The 22,042-nt window shown below is 46.3% G+C and overlaps 1 protein-coding gene across 1 annotated transcript in view; it reads right to left on the bottom strand.

Annotated features, from left to right (window-relative positions):
• The window catches only part of IREB2 (iron responsive element binding protein 2), a 126,159-nt gene that overhangs the window by 66,075 nt on the left and 38,042 nt on the right, over nt 1-22,042 (bottom strand). Inside the window, exons 6-8 of the mRNA XM_077264216.1 lie at nt 16,064-16,276; nt 15,891-15,960; nt 686-869 (exon numbers count right to left, since the gene is read on the bottom strand). Of these exons, the coding sequence (XP_077120331.1) occupies nt 686-869; nt 15,891-15,960; nt 16,064-16,276 (467 nt within the window). The remainder of the gene's footprint in view (nt 1-685; nt 870-15,890; nt 15,961-16,063; nt 16,277-22,042) is intronic.

The raw sequence follows: 22,042 nt of genomic DNA, 5'->3' as shown, positions 1-22,042 counted from the left end.
TCTGCCCTCAGAGGGAGCAAGAAGACAAGAAGAGGACGTCATTGTATTTAGATAGGAGGCGCTGGACCGGACCGCGACGCCCATCGGACCCGGACCGCAGCGGGACCACCCCTGGGTGAGTATAATCTAACCTTTATGTCTCATCTTTCAGGTTATATCGGGGGCTTATCTACAGCATTAGAGAATGCTGTAGATACGCCCCCTGATGCCTGTGGCCGCAGCTCATATACGATTTTTGGGGTGACAGGTTCCCTTTAATGGTGCATACACAATAAGCGTCAGTGTCACAATCAGAACAGAAAAACAAAATGACAATTTACAAAGTTTTACAGTCCGTTTCTTTATAAAAATAGCATTTTTGCATTATATGTTTACTAGGAACCCCATTACATACTCATCTTCTATGTGAAAACAAACCCTTTCTAGGATATAAAATACGCCCAAAGTGTCACATGGATAAGACCGTTGTGTGCAGTTGCAAAGCACCAGTAGCTGTAAAAACATCCCCACAATATCACACTACTAATACCAGCTGGACTTAGAAATGATTCACTAACTTTCTATCAGATCCACTTTCAAACTAATAGCCTAAAAAGCTTGGAGGTTTTCAAGACGTGATTGTTTATATTGATTTAAGCCATTTATTAGCTACCATTTAAGAAAGTGGTGAACAAATGTAACTCACCTAAACCCAAGATTCCAAGGCCATTCACCATAGTAGTGTGAGAATCAGTACCTAGGACACTGTCTGGATACAAGAAGCCTTTATCCTCCATAACTAATCTGGATAGGTATTCTAAATTCACCTGATGCACAGTTCCAGTTTCTGGAGGAATCACTGTGACATTCTTGAAAGCCTTGGAACACCACTGAAAAATAATCACAGCGTTAACTATTTAAACATATGGATGAAAACCACCTAATTACAGCAGAGGACATCTCCACTAAAGCCCCCTTCACACTTTGTCGATTCCTGTACAGGAAAAAAACAACAAAAAACACAGTACCAGTGGGATCCATGGTCCGTGTGCGGCATCTGTATGTCCGTGTGACACGTATGGAATGAAATGCAAGCATAGAGTTGCACCTATATTCTGGAATGCTTAACCCCAAGAAATAAGGACTAACCACAACTTATACAGTTTTAGTCGCTCCTTAAAAAACACATCTGTTCAGGGCAGCCCATCATGTTCTTTAATCGAAGTTGTTTTACATATAGCCCATTCACTTTCTCTGAACATAAATCTCCATCAAACTCCACAGCAACAAAAAACACCACAAATACTGGCTGGTGATTACCTCATGAAGCCTTTATCTATCCCCCATTACCTCAATATGGCTGGACATCATTGTAAATGTCAATTATAAATGTCAACCAAGAATCTGCAAAAACCCTAGTCCATGCCCTCATCTCCCGCCTCAACTACTGTAACATCTTGCTCTGTGGCCTCCCCTCTAACACTCTCGCACCCCTCCAATCTATTCTAAACTCTGCTGCCCGACTAATCCACCTATCCCCCCGCTATTCCCCGGCCTCTCCCCTCTGTCAATCTCTTCCCTGGCTCCCCATTGCCCAGAGACGCCACTACAAAACCCTAACCATGACGTACAAAGCCATCCACAACCTGTCTCCTCCATACATCTGTGACCTCGTCACCCGGTACTTACCTACACGCAACCTCCGATCCTCACAAGATCTCCTTCTCTACTCCCCTCTTATCTCCTCTTCCCACAATCGTACACAAGATTTCTCTCGCGTATCACCCCTACTCTGGAACCCTCTACCACAACACATCAGACTCTCGCCTACCATCGAAACCTTCAAAAAGAGCCTGAAGACCCACCTCTTCCGACAAGCCTACAACATGCAGTAACTACCGATCAACCAAACCGCTGCATGACCAGCTCTATCCTCACCTACTGTATTCTCACCCATCCCTTGTAGATTGTGAGCCCTCGCGGGCAGGGTCCTCTCTCCTCCTGTACCAGTTATGACTTGTATTGTTTAAGATTATTGTACTTGTTTTTATTATGTATACCCCTCCTCCCATGTAAAGCGCCATGGAATAAATGGCGCTATAACAATAAATAATAATAATAATAATAATAGTAAATAAGCACCCATGTCTCCCCCACCTGCTTGTAGATTGTAAACTCTTACGAGCTGAGACGTCATTATCTTTGCTTTAATTATTGTATTATCTTTAAAGCTGTTACTGCGGAATATGTTGGCACCATATAAAGATTATTATAAAAGCTCACAGCTGTTTTGTTAGCCTTTACTGGTTAGTTTACAGGGGAACCCGAAAAAAAAATTAAGTAGTAAATTCTAGCCAGCAAAGGGTAAACAGACAGCTGTGGGCTGATGTTAATAGTCAGGGATGGGCCATAGATATTTTCCCCCCACCTAGGCCACCAACATCAGCCCTCAGCAGCCCCAGAAATAAGATGAACCAAATCTGGCGCTTAGTCTCGCTTTTCCCACTTGCCCTGGTGTGGTAGGAAGTGGGGCAATAAGGTTGGGGTTGATGTCCACTTTGTATTGTCAGTTGACATCAAGCCCAGGGGTTAGTAATGGAGTCTCTATTACTAATCCCATAGTCATAGTAATAAAAGAAAAAAAAAAAAAAAATCTACACAGCCAGAATAAAGTCACTTAAAGAAAAAGACAGACTCGTTTATTTCAAATAAACATTACCCACCCTCTATTACATTAGTGTAAAATAAAAAAAAGCATATTCCTCACTTGTCAGATGATAATTTGTCCCACGCTGTAATCCATCTCTGCATTATTTAGATGCCTTGCTGAACGGTGGCATGATGCGACCGTTCAACCTGACATCCAGGAGACACAGATGAGCGTCAGAGCGTAGCTTCAGTGATGTCCTTGAGGTTACCAAAGGTCACTGAAGCTGCAGTTCCCACGGGCAGCTCACTGTGACAGGCCCAATGAATTGCGGTGACCTCAATGAGATCACAGCTAGCACCGTGATAATGTTCTCACTGTGCCAGCGGTGAAGTCATGAAGGTTACCGCAGTTCGTAGGCTGGCTCACACTGAATTGAGCGTGGGAACAGCTGGCAGTGACCGGCGATAACCTCTATGACATTATTGCTCATCACTAAAGCTGCGTCCCAAGCTCAGCTTAGCGTCTCCTGGATTCCTGGCTGAGCATAATGCCACTGCTCAGCTTTGTAATCCAGATGTAGCAGAGCTGGAATACTTTATAGGACAAATAGATTGTTGTAGCACAGGTGAGGAATATGGTTTATCATTTTCACAGTAATAAAAGGGAAAATGAGGGTAGGGTGTGTTTATTTCAATTAAAGGAAGTTATTCTTGCCGTCTTTTTTGCAATATGACTACGGGGTTAGTAATGGGGGAGTCTAAGATGCTTCTTCATTATTAACCCCTGGACTTGATGTCAGCTGACAATACAAAGTCAGCATCAACCCCATTACCCCATTTGCCACCGCACCAGGGAAAGTGGGATGAACCAGGCAAAGCGCCAGATTTGTTGAGTCTTATGGATTCGTCATTTCTGTGGCGGCTAAGGGCTGATGTTGGTAGCCTGGGGGGAGGGGGGGGGGGGGGTTATATCCCTGGACCTTTCCCAGGCTATTAATATCAACCGACAGCTGTCTGTTTAGCCTTTGCTAGTTAGAATTTATAGGTGGACACTACATCTTTTTTCTGGGGTCCCTAGTAAAATAACCAGTAAAGGCCTAGTAAAATAACCAGTAAAGGCCAAGCAAACAGCTGTGAGCTTTTATTAATAGCCTGGTAACCTTTTGCGATATTGTCCCCTTTCGCAGATTAGTAACATCAGCCCCCAGCTGTGGGCTTTCCCTATGCTGGTCATCAAAATTACGTGTGAGCCAATATATATTTTTTTATTTAATTCTTTATTTCACTCAGTGTCACCTCTTCGCACTGATGTCAGGGAAACCAGGCAACAATGACGATAGCGGCTTTCAACGCCTGGGAAAAGCGCAAACTGTACAGCTTTTCTTGGGCACGCGTACGTGTCATTTATGACACACGGATGTCATCCGCGTGTCATCAGTGCGTGATTTTTAACACCAAGTACAAAATGCATGCCGATCAGGTCTATGAAAAGCCTGACATGTGCGCACCACCATTGAATACAATGGGTGTGCATGTGTCCTTATTTGTGATCCTTAAAAAAATGGACCGCATACGATATGTGAAGTGGGCCTAAGAAATAATGGATAAAGAAAAAATAGTTTTGATGCCTTTTGACCGAATAGTAATCTAAATAGACATACAGAATTTTATGCAATTATACTTCTGTTTTAATTATGGCTTGTATCCCTATATTTGAGTGTACGATTGTGTAGTGTTCCATGACTGGATCTACTTTAACTCCATAAAAGATCTATGGCATATATATTTATCATGGGTTGCTAACGTAACTATGAAACTGGTTATTAGCAGAGTCTGCTTCATACAAGGCAGATACTGGCTGTGTTAGGCTACGTTCACATTTGCGTTGCGACGCAACGCACAACGCAAACAAAAACGCAACAAAACGCACGCTAAAACGCTGCGTTTTGCGACGCATGCGTCCTTTTCGCCGAAAGTTGGATGCAAAAAAAATGCAACTTGCTGCGTTCTCTGCGCCCAAAAAAACGCATGCGTCGCAAAACGCAGCACAACGCATGTCCATGCGCCCCCATGTTAAATACAGGGGCGCATGACACATGCGGCGACGCTGCGGCGCCCGACGCTGCGGCGCCGAACGCTAATGTGAACGTAGACTTACACAGCCAGCATCTGCCTACTAGAGCACGATCTGATCACTGCAGATATACCACTTAGGCTACTTTCACACTAGCGTCGGGAACAACCCGTCGCTGCGCGTCGGGCCGACGTTCCCGACGCTAGTGTGTTCTCCGCCGCACAACGGGGGCAGCGGATGCATATTTCCCACGCATCCGCTGCCCCATTGTGATGTGCGGGGAAGTGCGGGGAGGTGGGGGCGGAGTTCCGACTGCGCATGCGCGGTCGGAAAAAGCGGACCGTCGGGAGCAAAAAACGTTACATGTAACGTTTTTTTCTCCCGACGGACCGCTACCATACGCCCAAACGCCGCCAAACGCATTCACCGTTTGGAAATGCGTCGCAAATGCGTCGCTAATGTTACTCTATGACGAAACAACGTATCCAGCAAAAACTTTTGCTGGATGCGGCGTTTCGCAAAAACGACGCATTTGCGACGTATTGCAGTTAACGCTAGTGTGAAACTAGCCTTAAATGCTGCTGCTCCGTCAGCGGCCTTTAAAAGACACCATCGGCTCCCAGCAAAATCGAAAGATGGGTTACTATTGCAGCCGGGAACTTCATAGAAGAACAATTACAGTACAGACCAAAAGTTTGTACACACCTTCTCATTTAAAGATTTTTCTGTATTTTCATGACTATGAAAATTGTGCATTCACACTGAAGGCATCAAAACTATGAATTAACACATGTGGAATTATATACTTAACAAAAAAGTGTGAAACAACTGAAATTATGTCTTATATTCTAGGTTCTTCAAAGTAGCCACCGTTTGCTTTGATGACTGCTTCGCACACTCTTGGCATTCTCTTGATGAGCTTCAAGAGGTAGTCACCGGAAATGGTCTTCCAACAATCTTGAAGGAGTTCCCAGAGATGCCTAGCACTTGTTGGTCCTTTTGCCTTCACTCTGCGGTCCAGCTCACCCCAAAACATCTCGAATAGGTTCAGATCTGGTGACTTTAGGTCAGGTCATCTGGCGTAGCACCCCATCACTCCTTGGTCAAAAAAAATAAATAATGGTCCAACTAAACGCAAACCGGATGAAGAGCATGCCGCTGCAAGATGCTGTGGGAGCCATGCTGGTTCAGTATGCCTTCAATTTTGAATAAATCCCCAACAGTGTCACCAGCAAAGCACCCCCACACCATCACACCTCCTCCTCCATGCTTCATGGTGGGAACCAGGCATGTAGAGTTCATCCATTCACCTTTTCTGCGTCGCACAAAGACACAATGGTTGGAACTAAAGATCTCAAATTTGGACTCATCAGATCAAAGCACAGATTTCCACTGGTATAATGTCCATTCCTTGTGTTCTTTAGCCCAAACAAGTCTCTTCTGCTTGTTGCCTGTCCTCAGCAGTGGTTTCCTAGCAGCTATTTAACCATGAAGGCCTGCTGCACAAAGTCTCCTCTTAACAGTTGTTGTAGAGATGTGTCAGCTGCTAGAACTCTGTGTGGTATTGACCAGGTCTCTAATCTGAGCTGCTAGCAGTTAACCTGTGATTTCTGAGGCTGGTGACTCGGATAAACTTATCCTCAGAAGCAGAGGTGACTCTTGGTCTTCCTTTCCTGGGGCGGTCCTCATGTGAGCCAGTTTCTTTGTAGCGCTTGATGGTTTTTGCCACTGCACTTGGGGACACTTTCAAAGTTTTCCCAATTTTTCGGACTGACTGACCTACATTTCTTAAAGTAATGATGGCCACTCGTTTTTCTTTACTTAGCTGCTTTTTTCTAGCCATAATACAAATTCTAACAGTCTATTCAGTAGGACTATCAGCTGTGTATCCACCAGACTTCTGCACATCACAACTGATGGTCCCAACCCCATTTATAAGGCAAGAAATCCCACTTATTAAACCTGACAGGGCACATCTGAAGTGAAAACCATTCACGGTGACTACCTCTTAAAGCTTACGAAGAGAATGCCAAGAGTGTGCAAAGCAGTCAAAGCAAAAGGTGGCTACTTTGAAGAACCTTGAATATAAGACATTTTCAGTTGTTTCACACTTTTTTTTGTTAAATATATAATTCCACATGTGTTAATTCATAGTTTTGATGCCTTCAGTGTGAATGTACAATTTTCATAGTCCTGAAAATACAGAAAGCATCAAGCTACTTACTGGTAGCGGCATTTCTCGGAGGCCCATGACAGCACCACGAGAGATGGGATCCGCCCATTAGGAACAGGAAACCTACAGATACAAAAGGGCGGCACCTCCCCCACGTATCAGTTGTATTACAGAGCCTGAGAGGACTGCCGCGGTTAATGACAAGCATACACAAACATTATATATAATCAAATACAATATCTATCTTTAATAAAGTAACAATCCAGATATCACACGTGAGAATTTTTTTTTTTTTTTTTTTTACATTTTAAGGAAGTGCAACCCCCACGTGAATAGGGAGGTAACTAAGGGTGCGGTCATTGGCCTCCGAAAAATGCCGCTACCGGTAAGTAGCTTAATGCTTTATTCGGACTCCCATGACAGCACCACGAGAGATTTACAGAGATGTAAGCCATCTTAGGGAGGGACTATAGCCTGCAGCACCCTTAACCCGGAGGCGAGATCTGAGGAGAACCCCAAGTTCAACTGATAGTGTTTGAAAAAGGTGGAAGGGGATGACCATGTGGCCACCTTACATATCTGGTCGATTGACACTCCAGACCTTTCTGCCCAGGATGATGCCATGGCTCGGGTGGAATGCGCCCTCAGATTCTGCAGAGCCAGACCCCCACCTGCTGTGTAAGCTAGATAGATAGCCTCCCTAATCCATTTAGCTAGTGTGTATTTTGATGCTCTAAGCCCTTTCCTAGGACCTTGGAAGGATAAAGGTACCTTCACATTAAGCGACGCTGCAGCGATAGCGACAACGATGCCGATCGCTGCAGCGTCGCTGTTTGGTCGCTGGAGAGCTGTCACACAGACCGCTCTCCAGCGACCAACGATGCCGAGGTCCCCGGGTAACCAGGGTAAACATCAGGTTGCCAAGCGCAGGGCCGCGCTTAGTAACCCGATGTTTACCCTGGTTACCAGCGTAAAACGTAAAAAAAAAAAAAAAACAGTACATACTTACATGCGTCCCCCGGCGTCCGCTTCCTGCACTGACTGAGCGCCGGCAGTAGCAGGGCACAGCGGTGACGTCACCGCTGTGCTTTCACTTTCACTTTGCAGCGCTCAGTCAGTGTGGGAAGCGGACGCCGGGGGACACATGTAAGTATGTACTGTTTGTTTTTTTACATTTTATGCTGGTAACCATCGGGTTACTAAGCGCGGCCCTGCGCTTAGTAACCCGATGTTTACCCTGGTTACCAGTGTAAAACATCGCTGGTATCGTTGCTTTTGCTGTCAAACAACGATACACGGCGATCGGACGACCAAATAAAGTTCTGAACTTTATTCAGCGACCAGCGACATCACAGCAGGATCCTGATCGCCGCTGCGTGTCAAACTAAACGATATCGCTAGCCAGGACGCTGCAACGTCACGGATCGCTAGCGATATCGTTTAGTGTGACGGTACCTTAAGAATAGTGCATTATCTTTCTTCCAGTCATTAGTGACAGATATATTGTAGAAGGCATCTCCTAACATCTAATGTATGGAGTTCTTTTTCTTTAGGCCATGTGCACACGTTCAGTATTTTTCGCGTTTTTTTTCGCGATTTTTCGCTATAAAAACGTGATAAAAACGCGAAAAAAACGCTAACATATGCCTTCCATTATTTTCAGTGTATTCCGCATTTTTTGTGCAAATGTAGCCTTTTTTTCCGCGAAAAAATCGCATCGCGGAAAAAAAAGCAACATGTTCATTAAAATGCGGAATTGCAGGGGATTCAGCACACCTGGAAGTGCATTGATCTGCTTACTTCCCGCACGGGGCTGTGCACACCATGCGGGAAGTAAGCAGATTATGCGCGGTTGGTACCCAGGGTGGATATAATTGGTAAAAAAAAAAAAAAAAAAAGACTTAAAATAAAAAATAGTCCTATACTCACCTTCGATGTCTTCCCGTCTCTCCACTGCATGCTGCCGCTTCGGCTTCTAGAGCTGGTGTGCGGTGAAGGACCTGCGATGACGTCACGGTCTTGTGATTGGTCGAGACCGGTCATGTGACCGCGACGTCATGGAAGGTCCTGAACCACACCGGCATCTATAGGAACGGATGCCTGAAGGCGAGTATAACCATTTTTTTTATTATTTTTAAACATTCTATCTTTTACTATAGATGCTGCATAGGCTGCATCTATAGTAAAAAGATGGTCACACTTGTCAAACGCTATGTTTGACAAGTGTGACCAACCTGTCAGTCAGTTTTCCAAGCGATGCTACAGATCGCTTGGAAAACTTTAGCATTCTGCAAGCTAATTACGCTTGCAGAATGCTAAAAAAAAACGCGAAAAAAAAAATGCGGATTTCTTGCAGAAAATTTCCGGTTTTCTTCAGGAAATTTCTGCAAGAAATCCGGACGTGTGCACATACCCTTAGGGTTAGAAGGATTAGGGATAAAGGATGGTAGAACTATCTCCTGTGACCTGTGAAATTGGGATGCTACTTTTGGCAAGTAAGCTGGGTCCGGCCTGAGGATCACCCTATCCTGTAAGAATTCTGTATTCTGCGAAACGATGTTATAGCTACCAGAAAAGCTGTTTTAAGGGACAACATTTTGATTGAGGCATCATGTAAAGGCTCAAAGGGGTCTTTCATTAGAGATGAAAGGACTAGATTTAGGTCCCACGGTACTGTCTTGTTTTTATGCAAAGGTCTAGCTCTACCGACTGCCTTAATGAACCTCGACACCCAATAATTATTGGCAATATTACAAGAGAACATGGCACCAAGGGCTGATACCTGCACTCTCAGTGTACTTGTAGAAAGATTTAATTCTAACCCCCTCTGCAGAGATTCTAATATTTGGCGTATCGGTACCCCTTCTTTGATGTTAAAATCTGAGAAGGCCAAGAACTTTCTCCAGGTTCTAGAGTAGATTTTTGTTATCTGTTTTCTACTTTTTAGAAGGGCATCTACCAAATTTGGGGAGAAGCCTTTGTCTTTTAATAATGACCGCTCAAACTCCAAGCCGTTAAATGGAGTCCCTTCACTTGTGGATGGCAGTTCGGTCCCTGGAAAAGCAAATTCGGGATATCTGGTAGTACCCAGGGATCGCCTACCGACATTGTCCTGAGCCATGCGAACCAGGTTCTCCTGGGCCAGAAAGGAGCAATCAGAATGACCTTCGCACGATTTTCCCTGATTTTCCTCACCACTAGAGGTAACAGGTTCAATGGTGGGAAGGCGTAAGCCAAAGGAAAATCCCATTTTATTAGGAATGCATCCACCGCCAGAGGATTCTCCCTGGGATTCAAAGAACAAAATCTTTTTACTTTTTTGTTGTCTCTTGTGGCAAATAGGTCCACCACTGGCTGACCCCATCGGCGGACAATCTGATTGAAGATGTCTCCATTTAGAGACCATTTCCCTTGTCTTAGCATATTGCTTGATGTGATGAGCAGTCAAAAATTGAAAATTTGTCTCTGCCGCTTGGAACAGGCGATCTGCGACCTGCATCAGAGCCTCGGAACGTGTTCCACCTTGATGATTTATATAGGCCACTGCCACCTGGTTGTCCGAGAGGATCCTGATGTGGTGTCCCTGCAGATATATGAGGAGTTTTTTAACTGCTAACTCAATCGCCATTAATTCCCGCTGATTGGATGAAGATGTTGTGTATGGTTCCCATTGTCCCTGAACCACAATGTCACCCATGTGGGCCCCCCACCCTGAGGGGCTGGCATCCGTAGTTATCACCCGGGTTATATCTGTTACCCAGGGAACCCCTGCCGATAAATTATCTCTATCTAGCCACCACCTTAGGGATTCAAGAGTTACCGGCCTCAAGGTTATTTTTTCCCATAAGGCTCCCCTTAAGACTTCGTCATTAATCAAAACATCTTTCTGTAGGGGTCTAGTATGAAATTCAGCCCATATGACCGCTGGGATGCATGATGTGAGGGACCCTAGCAGGGACATAGCTTGTCGAAGGGTCATGGAGGGTGTATTGATTGCCCTTAATACCTGATGCTGAATTTGATCTAATTTCTCAATAGGGAGAAGACACTGTTGTGTAGCTGAATCTAATAACTCTAAAAAAACTTTTGAATTTTTAGGGGCTGCAACCGAGATTTCTCAATTATCCCACCCAGGTGTTCCAATTTAACCCTAGCTATTTCTAATTGTGACAAACAGTGATCCACTGAATTCCCTGCTATGAGGACATCATCAAGGTAGGGAACAAAAAGAATATTAGATTCCCGTAAATGTGCCATAACCTCCGCAATTATTTTTGTAAATAAACACTCTAGGGGCAGAAGTTATACCGAAGGGAAGTGCCCTGTACTGAAAATGGTGAACTACTCCCCCCATTAATACTGCTACCCTTAGGAATTGTTGGAAATATGCATGAATGGGCACACGATAATAGGAATCTTTTAAATCCACTACTACCATGAAAATTTTTAAACAGCATCTTTATTGTTGAATTGATAGATTCCATCTTGAAGGTATGTTTGACCAGGTAACTATTAAGGTGTCTAAGATTTATGATGGTCCTATATGTCTTATCAGGCTTCTGAATAAGAAACGGGAGAATAAAATCCCTTTCCTCTATCAGATTTTGGAACTTCTATGAGGACATTTTTAGAACAAAGAGACAAAACCTCTTCTTCTAAAGCCGATTGTTCAAGGGGAGAAGAGCGTAAAGGAGTCAATTTAAAACTATCCCGTGGGGTACGAATAAACTCAAGTGTGAGACCCTGAGATAGTGTTTTGTACCCAAATACTATTCGTGATTTCTGACCATTCTGAACAGAAATGTAAGTCTACCCCCCACCGGGATTGCTAGTCATTTGTCTTCCTTCTTTCTCTCCTTTGAGGAACGACAGACGTAGAAGAGGTACAGGATTTATGTTCCATCATCCCATCTAGACCGATCTCTAACGGGTGAAAAGACACGCTTCCTTCCCCGACCAAACCTCTTCTTATTGAAGGGACGACGATAGGACCCAAATAAATTAGGGAACTTTTTTGTCGTCTCCCGCTTTTTCTAGGATTTCGTCCAAGGTGGGACCAAATAAATATTCTCCCTTACAAGGAATGGCACAGAGCTTTGACCTCGTTTGTATATCTCCCGGCCAGCATTTTAACCACAGGGCTCTTCTAGCCGCATTAGAGAGTCCTGCTGCTCTAGCCGCCATTTTAACTGAGTCAACAGACGCGTCTGAGAAGAAGGCAGCCGCCTCCTGAATCACCGGTAAAGCAGTTAAAATAGAGTCTCTAGAGGCCCCCTCCTTCAACTGGGTTTCTAACTGGTCCAGCCACACCATCATTGACCTAGCCGTACAGGTTGATGCCACTGCAGGTCTTAAAGAACCGGCCGCCATTTCCCAGGTACCCCTCAGAAAAATGTCTGCCTTTCTATCCAGGGGGTCCTTAAGAGTTCCCATATCCTCAAAAGGAAGAGAAGCTCTCTTCGCTACTTTAGCTATTGCCGCATCCAATTTAGGAGCCTGCGCCCAGTTGCTGACTGCCAGATCATCAAACAGATATCTGCGTTTTTGTGCTGGAGGTAAGGAACCTTTTTTCTCAGGTTTCTTCCACTCTCTATTAATGAGCCCCTGAATTTTTTCATTTAGCGGAAAGACTACGCTGCTTTTGCTCTAGTCCACTAAACATAATTTCTTCTCTGGATAATTGAGGCTTGTTCCTCTGACCGCTTTAACTTATCTATCCTTTCGAGGGGTAGACAAAAGCGGCCAGTGTCTTCATCCGAGGAAGAGGACGATGCAGTTGAATCACTGGAGATTACGTCCCTATCCTCGTCCGCTGAAGAATCAGATGTCAGAGGAGCTTTGTATTTAGAGCTTCCTGCTTGAGATAGGGACTTTTTTATGGACTGTTTGACTTCCGTCCTGACCAACTCTTTCAGGCTTGCCGCCATACTAAGGGATTCTTCCGCTACCTGAGGGGGCAAGTAAGGCAATCTAGTCTATGTAGATTTAATGCCCTCACCCCCTCCCCCTTCCTGAGACCTCACCGTCTGCTGGATACAGGGGGCACATAGCTTTCTAGGGCAGTTACCAGGTAAGGGAACCCTGCAGATGGCACACTATGTTTCGCCTTACCGATGCATTTCATCCACTACATTAAAGAATATGAGGGGAATCACGTCACTGAGTGAACATTCTCGAAGTTCACTTACCAGTGCCTGCCCCAAAGAAAGGGAAATACCGGAGTACGAGGGGGATTCTTCCTGGCTGGTGCTCCAGACCCCTGTCTGGAGGAGCTTTGGCGGCCAGATTCATCACTCCTATCATGCTCCTTCCCTTTGGGCTTCTGACATACCTCGTCCGGCAGCTGAGGCTGCTGTTCACAATCACTCTCCATACCTCATGGTTTTGAGGCAAGAAGCAAGGGAACCAGGTCTGGAGTCAATTTAGAAATCCCTCCTCCGGTCAGCAGATGTGCCAAGCACTTCCCCCTGATTTGCCGTCTGCCCCAGGTGCAGGAGATTGGCTGGGGGTTTGTGGGAGAGCGGAGTGCAAAATTCCGGTGAACGCCGCCATCTTGGAAACACTGCGCATGCGCGGACCTTTGAGACCCTGAAGTAGACACTGGCTCCGCCCCCAGACGTCACCCGGCCCCCAGCGCTTCCTGTCAGCGCTGAGTAGCATGGGACGCCAGCTAGCCCGCACTATACCGGGTGGCGCCACCATAATGCCGCCGCACAGACCACAGCCCGCAGCACCACCTGCCCAGGAGGAGGAGACACAGGGGACTATACTTACCCAGCGCTGGTCTCCGGAGACAGAACACCACCAGTGACTGCTCCCTGCTGCGAACGTCACTGCCGTGCAGCCCTGCCAGGACCACTGTGACGTCTCCATGGTATCCGCACCAGCCGAGATAGGAGACCCCCCAGCTACCTGAATTGGCAGGCCGGCCTGGGATCCTTAAAAAAAACTCTGTAGGATCCAGTCCTTTAGGAACAGGAAACCAACTGATACAAAAGGGCGGCACCTCTCCCACGTATCTGTAGGTTTCCTGTTTCTAATGGGCGGATCCCCTCTCTCGTGGTGCTGTCATGGGAGTCCGAATAAAAATCTTTAAATGAGAAGGTGTGTCCAAACTTTTGGTCTGTACTGTACTTCACTATATATTGCAGTATAAAGTATAAGCAATCAAAATGATCGCCGATTCAAGTACTCTAAGAAGACTAAATTAAAGATTAAAAAAGTAAGTTTAAACCATCCCGTTTTCTGCCGACAAAAATACATTTAAAAAGTAAAAACATTTGGTCTCTTCAGGTCCAAAAATGTTCAAATGTCAAAGTACTAAATTTAAATCGTAAAATTAAAACGACGGTTACTTCATAAATCAATAGTACATGTGAAAATAAATAACTAATATATCTGATCGGAGATCTGCTTTTTTTCACAATTGATCAGTCATTATCAAAATTCCCAATTCTGTAGGTAAAATGGTATCGTATATAGAATTGCTTCCGTAGCAACTGCCATCTGCTATATAAGCGGAGGGAGGACTTAGAGACAGAGCGCCTTCCCCTCCTATCTAGATAGATTATCAGTAGCAACTTTCAGCCATGTACAGCTGATCGGCAGGTGGTGACAGGGATGACCTATCCTTAAGATGGGACATCCTTGTTAAAGTTGCAGAAAACCTTTAAGGCTTTTGTCCAGCAAGTTGCGGCAATGGCAGCAACAAGACTACCGTATTTTCCGGCGTATAAGACGACTTTTTAACCCCTGAAAATCTTCTTAAAAGTCGGGGGTCGTCTTATATGCCGGGAATCGCCTTGTACGCCGGGTGTATATGGTGGTTGGGGGGGGGGGGGGGGAGTGGTCCTGATGACGACGAGGGGGCGTCTCACAGGAAAGTGAGTATCCCCCATTACCTTATCATAGCGCTGCAGCGTGGGGTCTCTGTGCTGGGAGCGGCGGCTGCTGTGCTGTGGGGCGGCGGCTCCTCTTCTGCAGTGTGGGGCCTCTGGTGCTGTGGGGCGGCGGATCTTCATGCAGTCGGGGCTCCTCCGGCATCTCCTTAAAGCCTGGAGGCCCCGCCGGCAACTCCATCGGTGCCTCCGGGAAAATGGCCGCTGCTCAGATTCAGATCTCGTGTCCCGAGATTTCGGGACGAGTTCTGAATCTGAGCATGCGCAGCCCCCAGCGGCCATTTTCCCGGAGGCCACCGCATCGCACCTATTGAGCTGCCTCCGGGAAAATGGCCGCTGCTCAGATTCAGATCTCGTCTCCCGACACGAGATCTGAATCTGAGCAGCGGCCATTTTCCCGGAGGCCCCCTCATTGCACCGATGGAGTTGCCGGCGGGGCCTCCAGGCTTTAAGGAGATGCCGGAGGAGCCCCGACTGCATAAAGATACGCCGCCGCCGCCCCACAGCACAGAGGCCCCACACTGCAGAAGAGGAGCCGCCGCCCCACAGCACAGCAGCCGCCGCTCCCAGCACAGAGACCCCACGCTGCAGCGCTACGATAAGGTAATGGGGGATACTCACTTTCCTGTGAGACGCTCCCTCGTCGTCATCAGGATCACTCCCCCCCACCCCCCCCAAAAGGCACATATTCACCGGCCCTATAAGACGACATACGGTGTATAAGAAGACCCCCGACTTAAGAAGATTTTATATTTTAACTGGTAAAGTTGGGGGGTCGTCTTATATGCCCAGTCGTCTTATACGCCGGAAAATACGGTAAATGTCAGATATAACACAAAATCAGTCATAGGACTTACAATTAATAAATTCATAGAATAGGGACAGCAAAGCAGCTGCTGAAGTTATTTGATTTGTATCTACATGAGCAATCTGTCTGCAGAACACATCAATATGATCGCTAAAGACTGCAGAAAAACTAAATTCAACCCCTCCCCCACCTCTGAAATGTTTCACAGCACCATCGATATTATCAAGGGGCTGAAGGGTAATGACTTATTTGTCATGAGATTGAAGCCTTCGAATATTACCAACCCTTTTGGGGGGTTTTTAACCTTACCTTAAAAAACTGAAGCCTTTCCTTATTTCGGTTAAATTCTATTTCGAGACTTTTCAGTGCAGCATCTGGTCTGTAAAAGTAGTAATGCAAAGAGACTAATGTAAATGTGGGCTCTAAAGAACACTGGGTTACCAATAAAAGACAGCCATTTAGTATACAAAGAAGGGTCTTACTCTGGAATGGGTTGTAAATGGAACGGACACAACATTGGGGTGTTTTCAATCTGCTCACGAGAGCTTCTGCTTGAGGCTCCTGAATCACAGACTCCCTTGCAGCTAATTTGTCCCCTACAGTAGGGCTTAGCACCTGCTGATTTGGCTGGCGAGAGCTTGGACGCTGGTCTGTGTGACTCAATTGAGGTTGCGATAGGCACGGTCTGTGCTGCACTGGTGACACAGATTCATGTGATTAATTATATAATATTTCATTATTAAACTCCCTTATAAATTCACATATTTCAAATAAAAGGGGAAGTCCAGGACTGGAAAAACCATTGCAGATACTTTTCCCAAACACTATTACACCTGCCTACAGATAGTGTCTGGTATTGCAACTCACCATTCACTTCAAAAGGAGCCGAGCTGCAATACAACAGAAACAGGTGGATGTGTGCATTGTTTTGGGAAGAAAGCAGCCATGTTTTTCTCATCCTCAACAAACCCTTTACTAGCATTCTTGTTTTCACAAAAGCTCAAGAGAAAAACCATAAGACGACAACACAAAGTTCTAGATGCTACAGAATTGCAATTCCAACACAAGTATTTACTGAGACAAGTTACTATTCTGTAACAGAACTGGATACCTTTCTCGGAGTTATTTCCCTCCTGCCTAATATCTGCATTATGCAGACAATGGTGATTAAAGGGAAAAGAAGGATTTTTGGTACTTACCATAAAATCTTTCTTGGAGCCTTCATTGAGGGACACCGGTAACCATGGGTGTATGCTGCTGTCGCTAGGAGGCGGACACTAGGCGAAAAAAGTTAGCTCCTCTTCAGCAGGGTACACCCAACGACTGGCACGAAGCTCGTCAGTTTTAGTGGAAAAGCAGGAGGAGAAGCAACAATAGGAACTATATACAGGCCCAACTTAAGCATATAGACCCAAAAACCAGGGAGGGTGAAGTTCCCCAATGAAGGCTCCAAGAAAAAAAAAAAAAGTTTACAGAAAGTACCAGAAATCCTTCTTTTATCACTTAATTTGGGGTCACAGGTAACCATGGGACTCCTAAAGCAGTCCCAAGGGAGGAAAAAAAAAAAAGAAAGAAAAAGGACTTAAATTAAGTTGGGCGGCGGACACTTGCAGCACCTCACCTACTCCCCAAAGGAATGCAGCTTCAAATGGACAAGCAATTTAATTGAGAGACCGAGAATCCTGATGGAAGAGGGAACCCTGAGAAAGTAGGTCTGGGAGTTTCCAGGGTGCATCTACGAGTAAGTTGACTAACCCTGCGTACCAGGCTCTTTTGGGCCAGTCTGGAGCCACTAGAATGACTGCCACTCCTTCCACCTTGATCTTGACAAGTCTGGTGATCAGGGGAAGAGGTGGAAAAAGGAACGGAAGTTCAAACAGACCATGAAATGACCAGGAGTTCATAGCCGACTGCCAGGGGGTCGCGTGCCCCACCACTGACAATCTGTTTGAACAGAGAGGGGTTGAGGAACCACTTGTCCGAAAAGAGACTCTAATGACTTAGGAAGTCGGCGGCCCAGTTGTCTACGCCTGGAACGTGGAATACAGATATTGCTGTCACGGGCCACTCGGCCCGGTCCAGAATCTGTGAGACCTCCATCATGTCAGACTCGCTGCTGGTCCTGCCCTGGCAGTTTATATATGCCGTGGCAATGTCTGATCGAATTCGGACTGGATGGTCCGTTAGAAGGTCTATTAAATGGAGAAGAGAGGTAGAAGTCTCTGATTTCCAGGAGATTTATGGGAAGAGAGGTTTCCCCCGTGAGTTACAGTGACCTAGGACTGTGTGGTGAAGAAAGACTGCTGCTCATCCGAGGAGACTAGCGTCTGACTTACATTGCCAGTAGAGAGGGCAGAATGACCTCCTGTGCTAAATGAAGGGGGAGAGACTATACCATGCCAAAGACTGCTTCACTCGAAGAGGCAGGAGTACGGGACGATCCAGGGATGAAATCCTTTTGTCCCAAGCTGACAGAAGGGTCAGCTGGATGGAACGGGTATGGAATTGTGCAAAAGTGACAGCTTCCATTGCGCAATCATCTTGCCTAAGACTCATGCAAAGACAAATAAAACGCTTGGATGGGCGTCTTAAGGAAAGAATCCCCCGAAGATCCCCAAGATTTTTTCTTCTGGGAGCAGAACTCTGGCGCAAGCGGTATCGAACAGCATGCCTAGGAAAACTAGGCGCTAGTCCAGGATCAGGCGATTTGGCCATGATGACCCCCACAGCCTATATGGGAAAGTGTCAAGGGTGAGCTAAGCCCACCAGCATCAGGGGCTTATCTACAGCATTCTGGAATGCTGCAGATAAGCCCTCGATGTATCCTAAAAGATAAGAAAGAGAGGGATTTTTGTGTACTCACCGTAAAATCCTTTTCTCCGAGCCAATCATTGGGTGACACAGACAGTGGGTGTTATGCTGCTTGCCACTAGGAGGACACTAAGTGATACAAAGAAAGTTAGCTCCTCCCTTGCAGTATACACCCTCCTGCTGGCTCTCAGCTAACCAGTTCGGTGCAAAAAGCAGTAGGAGATCAGTAACAACATATTAGCTTACAGCATGTCATATTATATATGAGAGTATAGCATATTGGATTATAAAAACAAGCATAAGCAAATACCAGGGTGGGAGCTGTGTCCCCCAATGATTGGCTCGGAGAAAAGGATTTTACAGTGAGTACACAGAAATCTCTTTCTCCTTCGCCTCATTGGGGGACACAGACCGTGGGACGTACCAAAGAAGTCCCTGGGTGGGGACAACATCAGATCAGGCCCTGTGTAACCGCTACTTACAAGTGCGCCACCGTGGCCTGCAGAGTCCGCCTGCCCAGACTCACATCTGTGGAAGTCTGGGAATTATAATGCTTGAAGAATGCACGCGGACTGGACGAATCCGCAAGCTTGCAGGCGTGTCTTGTTGACGCCTGGTGCCTAGAACCCACGATAGACAGGGAGATAGGCTGACATCTAACACGGAAGGACTCCTGGATGGTGAAAGGAATACACCAGGCTAAATGGCCGATAAAGACGGCTAAACCCTTCCTGTAAACGTCAGGAAGCCTTCCTCTTACCGTCAGGAAGCCCAAGATACAGTGTCCAACCTTCGGAAGGACGCCGTCCTCGAGACGTACCTACTCAGAGCACCGTCCGGAATATGGGGAACTCATTCCATTTTGTGGACTGGTGCCGAAAGAGATGAGGGAAGAACTATGCCCTCATAACAGTGGTAATACAATACCACCTTGGTAACAAGGGACGGGGAAGGCCTGAGGACAACCTTGCCTTGTAGGAAATAAGGGAAAAAAGTCTGAAAGGACCCGTTAGCACCGAAGACTCGTCAGGATGAGGATATCGCCGAGAAAAAAGGGGCGACCTTCCCTAATAGAATAGATCCCAATGATCTAACGGTATGCGATAGGGAAGAACTACAAGTGAAAACTTCCTGCGAGGTGGTCCCTACTTGCAGTTTTGTTGCAGAAAGGCAGAAAGCTACCAGCTCCGCAAGCAAACAAACTGACGTGGTCAGTGCGGATTTCCGAGGATCACTGGGGCCCTTTCTGCTTCTGAAAAGCTTTTGGAAGTAGTGAACGGGGAGTTCTGGAAACTGGTACCACGGAAGAACCAGAGCATGCAGTGCGATGGCTCTTGGATCTCGAGGCCGAACGACAAACTCGAGTACACAGGCGATCAGTCAGGACGCCATCCAAACTACAACTGGAGAGCTCCAGTGAAGGCAGGTCTGATGGAAGACTTCCGGGTGAAGTTCCCACTCACTTGAGGCGAAACCGTGACGGCTGAATATGTTCGCAGCCCAGAGTTATACTCCTGGGATATGTACTGCCGAGACCACCGAGTGATAGATCTCGGCCCATGTGAGAATGTGAGGTACCTCGGCCATGGTGCCTGAACATGGGTACCTGCTAGATGATTGACGTATGGCACAGCCGTGGCATTGTCCAACTGAATTCAGATGGGTTGACCCGCCATAAGGCAGTGGACCTACTGTAGGACTACCTTTCGGATCTCCAGAGCAATGATCGGGAGAAGAGGACTGGCATTGGAAGTTACTAGTAACCATTGAACCGGGAGAAAGGCCCTGGATGAAGAAGGAGCTCAGAGACTATTGTCTGAAAGTCTGCTTGACTTGCTGAAAACTAACGGAGCGAAGGAAACTGCTTCCATTGTCGTCTCCATTTTTTCCTCAGATCCCTCCCAGCAAATCGAATGAAATGAGGGGATGAGTGAGCAAGTGCGCGAGCTCCCTGTTGAAGGACCATGACCTTGTCTGGAGGGAGATTTACCACCCTTCTGGAAGAGTACCGGATCATCCTCAAAAAGGATATCTGCTGGGATGGAAATGAGAAGTTGTCCAAGTCTAGCCACCAGCCCAGCTGAGAGGGTATCGCAAGTGATATAGACGACTTAGCGTAGTCCTGCAAGGGCAGGTAAATAGTCGGCCAAACAGGGCAGGACGACCACGCCTCTAGGTGCAAGAGGAACATGACAGCCGCCATGACCCTTGCGAACACTCTGGGTGCGGTAGCAAGGCCGAAGGACAAGGTCGTGACTTAAATGCTGTTCACAAATGGAAAAGCAAAGGAATTTTTGAAGAGGGTAAGCATCCCGAATGTCAATGGATACCAGAAACTGCACCGTTTTCTGCTGAAGTAATGGCTGAGCGGAGGAACTCCATTCGAAGAAGAAGAACCTTGTGAAAGGGTGTTAGAAGTTTGAGGTCCGGGATCGGTCCTACTTCTCGTTCATCTTTTAGGAACCAAGATCCCTTAGATCTAGACTGTCCCGGACAACCGTTTCACTGTTGGTCGGGGCTGTAGGAACGTACGATCCTTCGTTAGTCTCCCACTCAAAAGATTTGATTGACCAGCTGTACTGTCTTCAGGAAAGGGTTACTGGTGTGAATCAAAGTAGTTAAGGTCTCCAGGCAGGAGACCGTTGCTCTAGCAATCCATGCGGCGGCTAGGGAGGGTAGAGGGCTGGACCCGTAGCCGCAAAACGGAACAAACCAGATTTGCTATTTGACAGATCGTGGCATTTTTAATTGATGACACATCGGGCAGGGATACTAGTAGGTAAACCACAGGAGATTGTACCCGGTTAATCTGCCAAGTGGCAGAATGCGCGGCTGCTTCCAGCAGGTCATTGCAGAGTTACAAATTAGGAACCCTCGATCCACCATCCTCTTAACAGGGAAGTGGAGAGGGAACATCCGCCTTCTTGCATCTTCTGTTAGGCTGGTTTCACATTTGCGTTTAAAAACGCAGCGTTTAAAAAAAAAAACGCAGGTGGTGAAAAAACGTATGTAAACGCGTGCAAACGCTGCGTTTTTTAGACACATGCGTTTTTGCATGCGGTAAAAAAAAGCGGCGTTTTGAGGCGTTTACATGCGTTTTTTCATGCGTTTGCGTTTTTGAAACGCATGCTGAGAAGTGTGCGACAGCTGCCAATCATCAAAATCAACTAGAAAACCCACTATAAATAGAAATAGCTAGGGTTAGGATCCCTAGGGTTAGGGTTAGGGTTAGGTGTAGGGTTTGGATCCCTAGGGTTTGGGTTAGGGGTAGCTTTTTATTAGAAGAATGTCCTGGTCACTGATAAGCCACCCCCCACCATCAAGGTGATAAGGGATCCAAACCCTAACCCTACCCCTAACCCTAGGGATCCATAGGGATGTTGACCTGGTGACCAGGACATTCTTCTAATAAAAAGCCTTGTTCAATGTGGACACCCCAAGATATACGGTATTGCTATAGAGTACTAAAAATATTAACTCGTAGAGTATTCACTGTCATATTGTTAGGGTTAGGGGTAGGGTTAGGGTTTGGATCCCTAGGGTTAGGGTTAGGATCCCTTTATCACCTTGATGGTGGGGGGTGGCTTATCAGGGTGTATTCATGTTTTTTTCTATAAAAACGCATGCGTTTTTAACGCAAGCAAACGCAT

This window comes from Ranitomeya variabilis, chromosome 5 (genome assembly GCF_051348905.1).
Source record: "Ranitomeya variabilis isolate aRanVar5 chromosome 5, aRanVar5.hap1, whole genome shotgun sequence".
Classification (NCBI taxonomy): domain Eukaryota; kingdom Metazoa; phylum Chordata; class Amphibia; order Anura; family Dendrobatidae; genus Ranitomeya; species Ranitomeya variabilis.
This window is presented reverse-complemented; position numbering and strand designations above follow the sequence as displayed.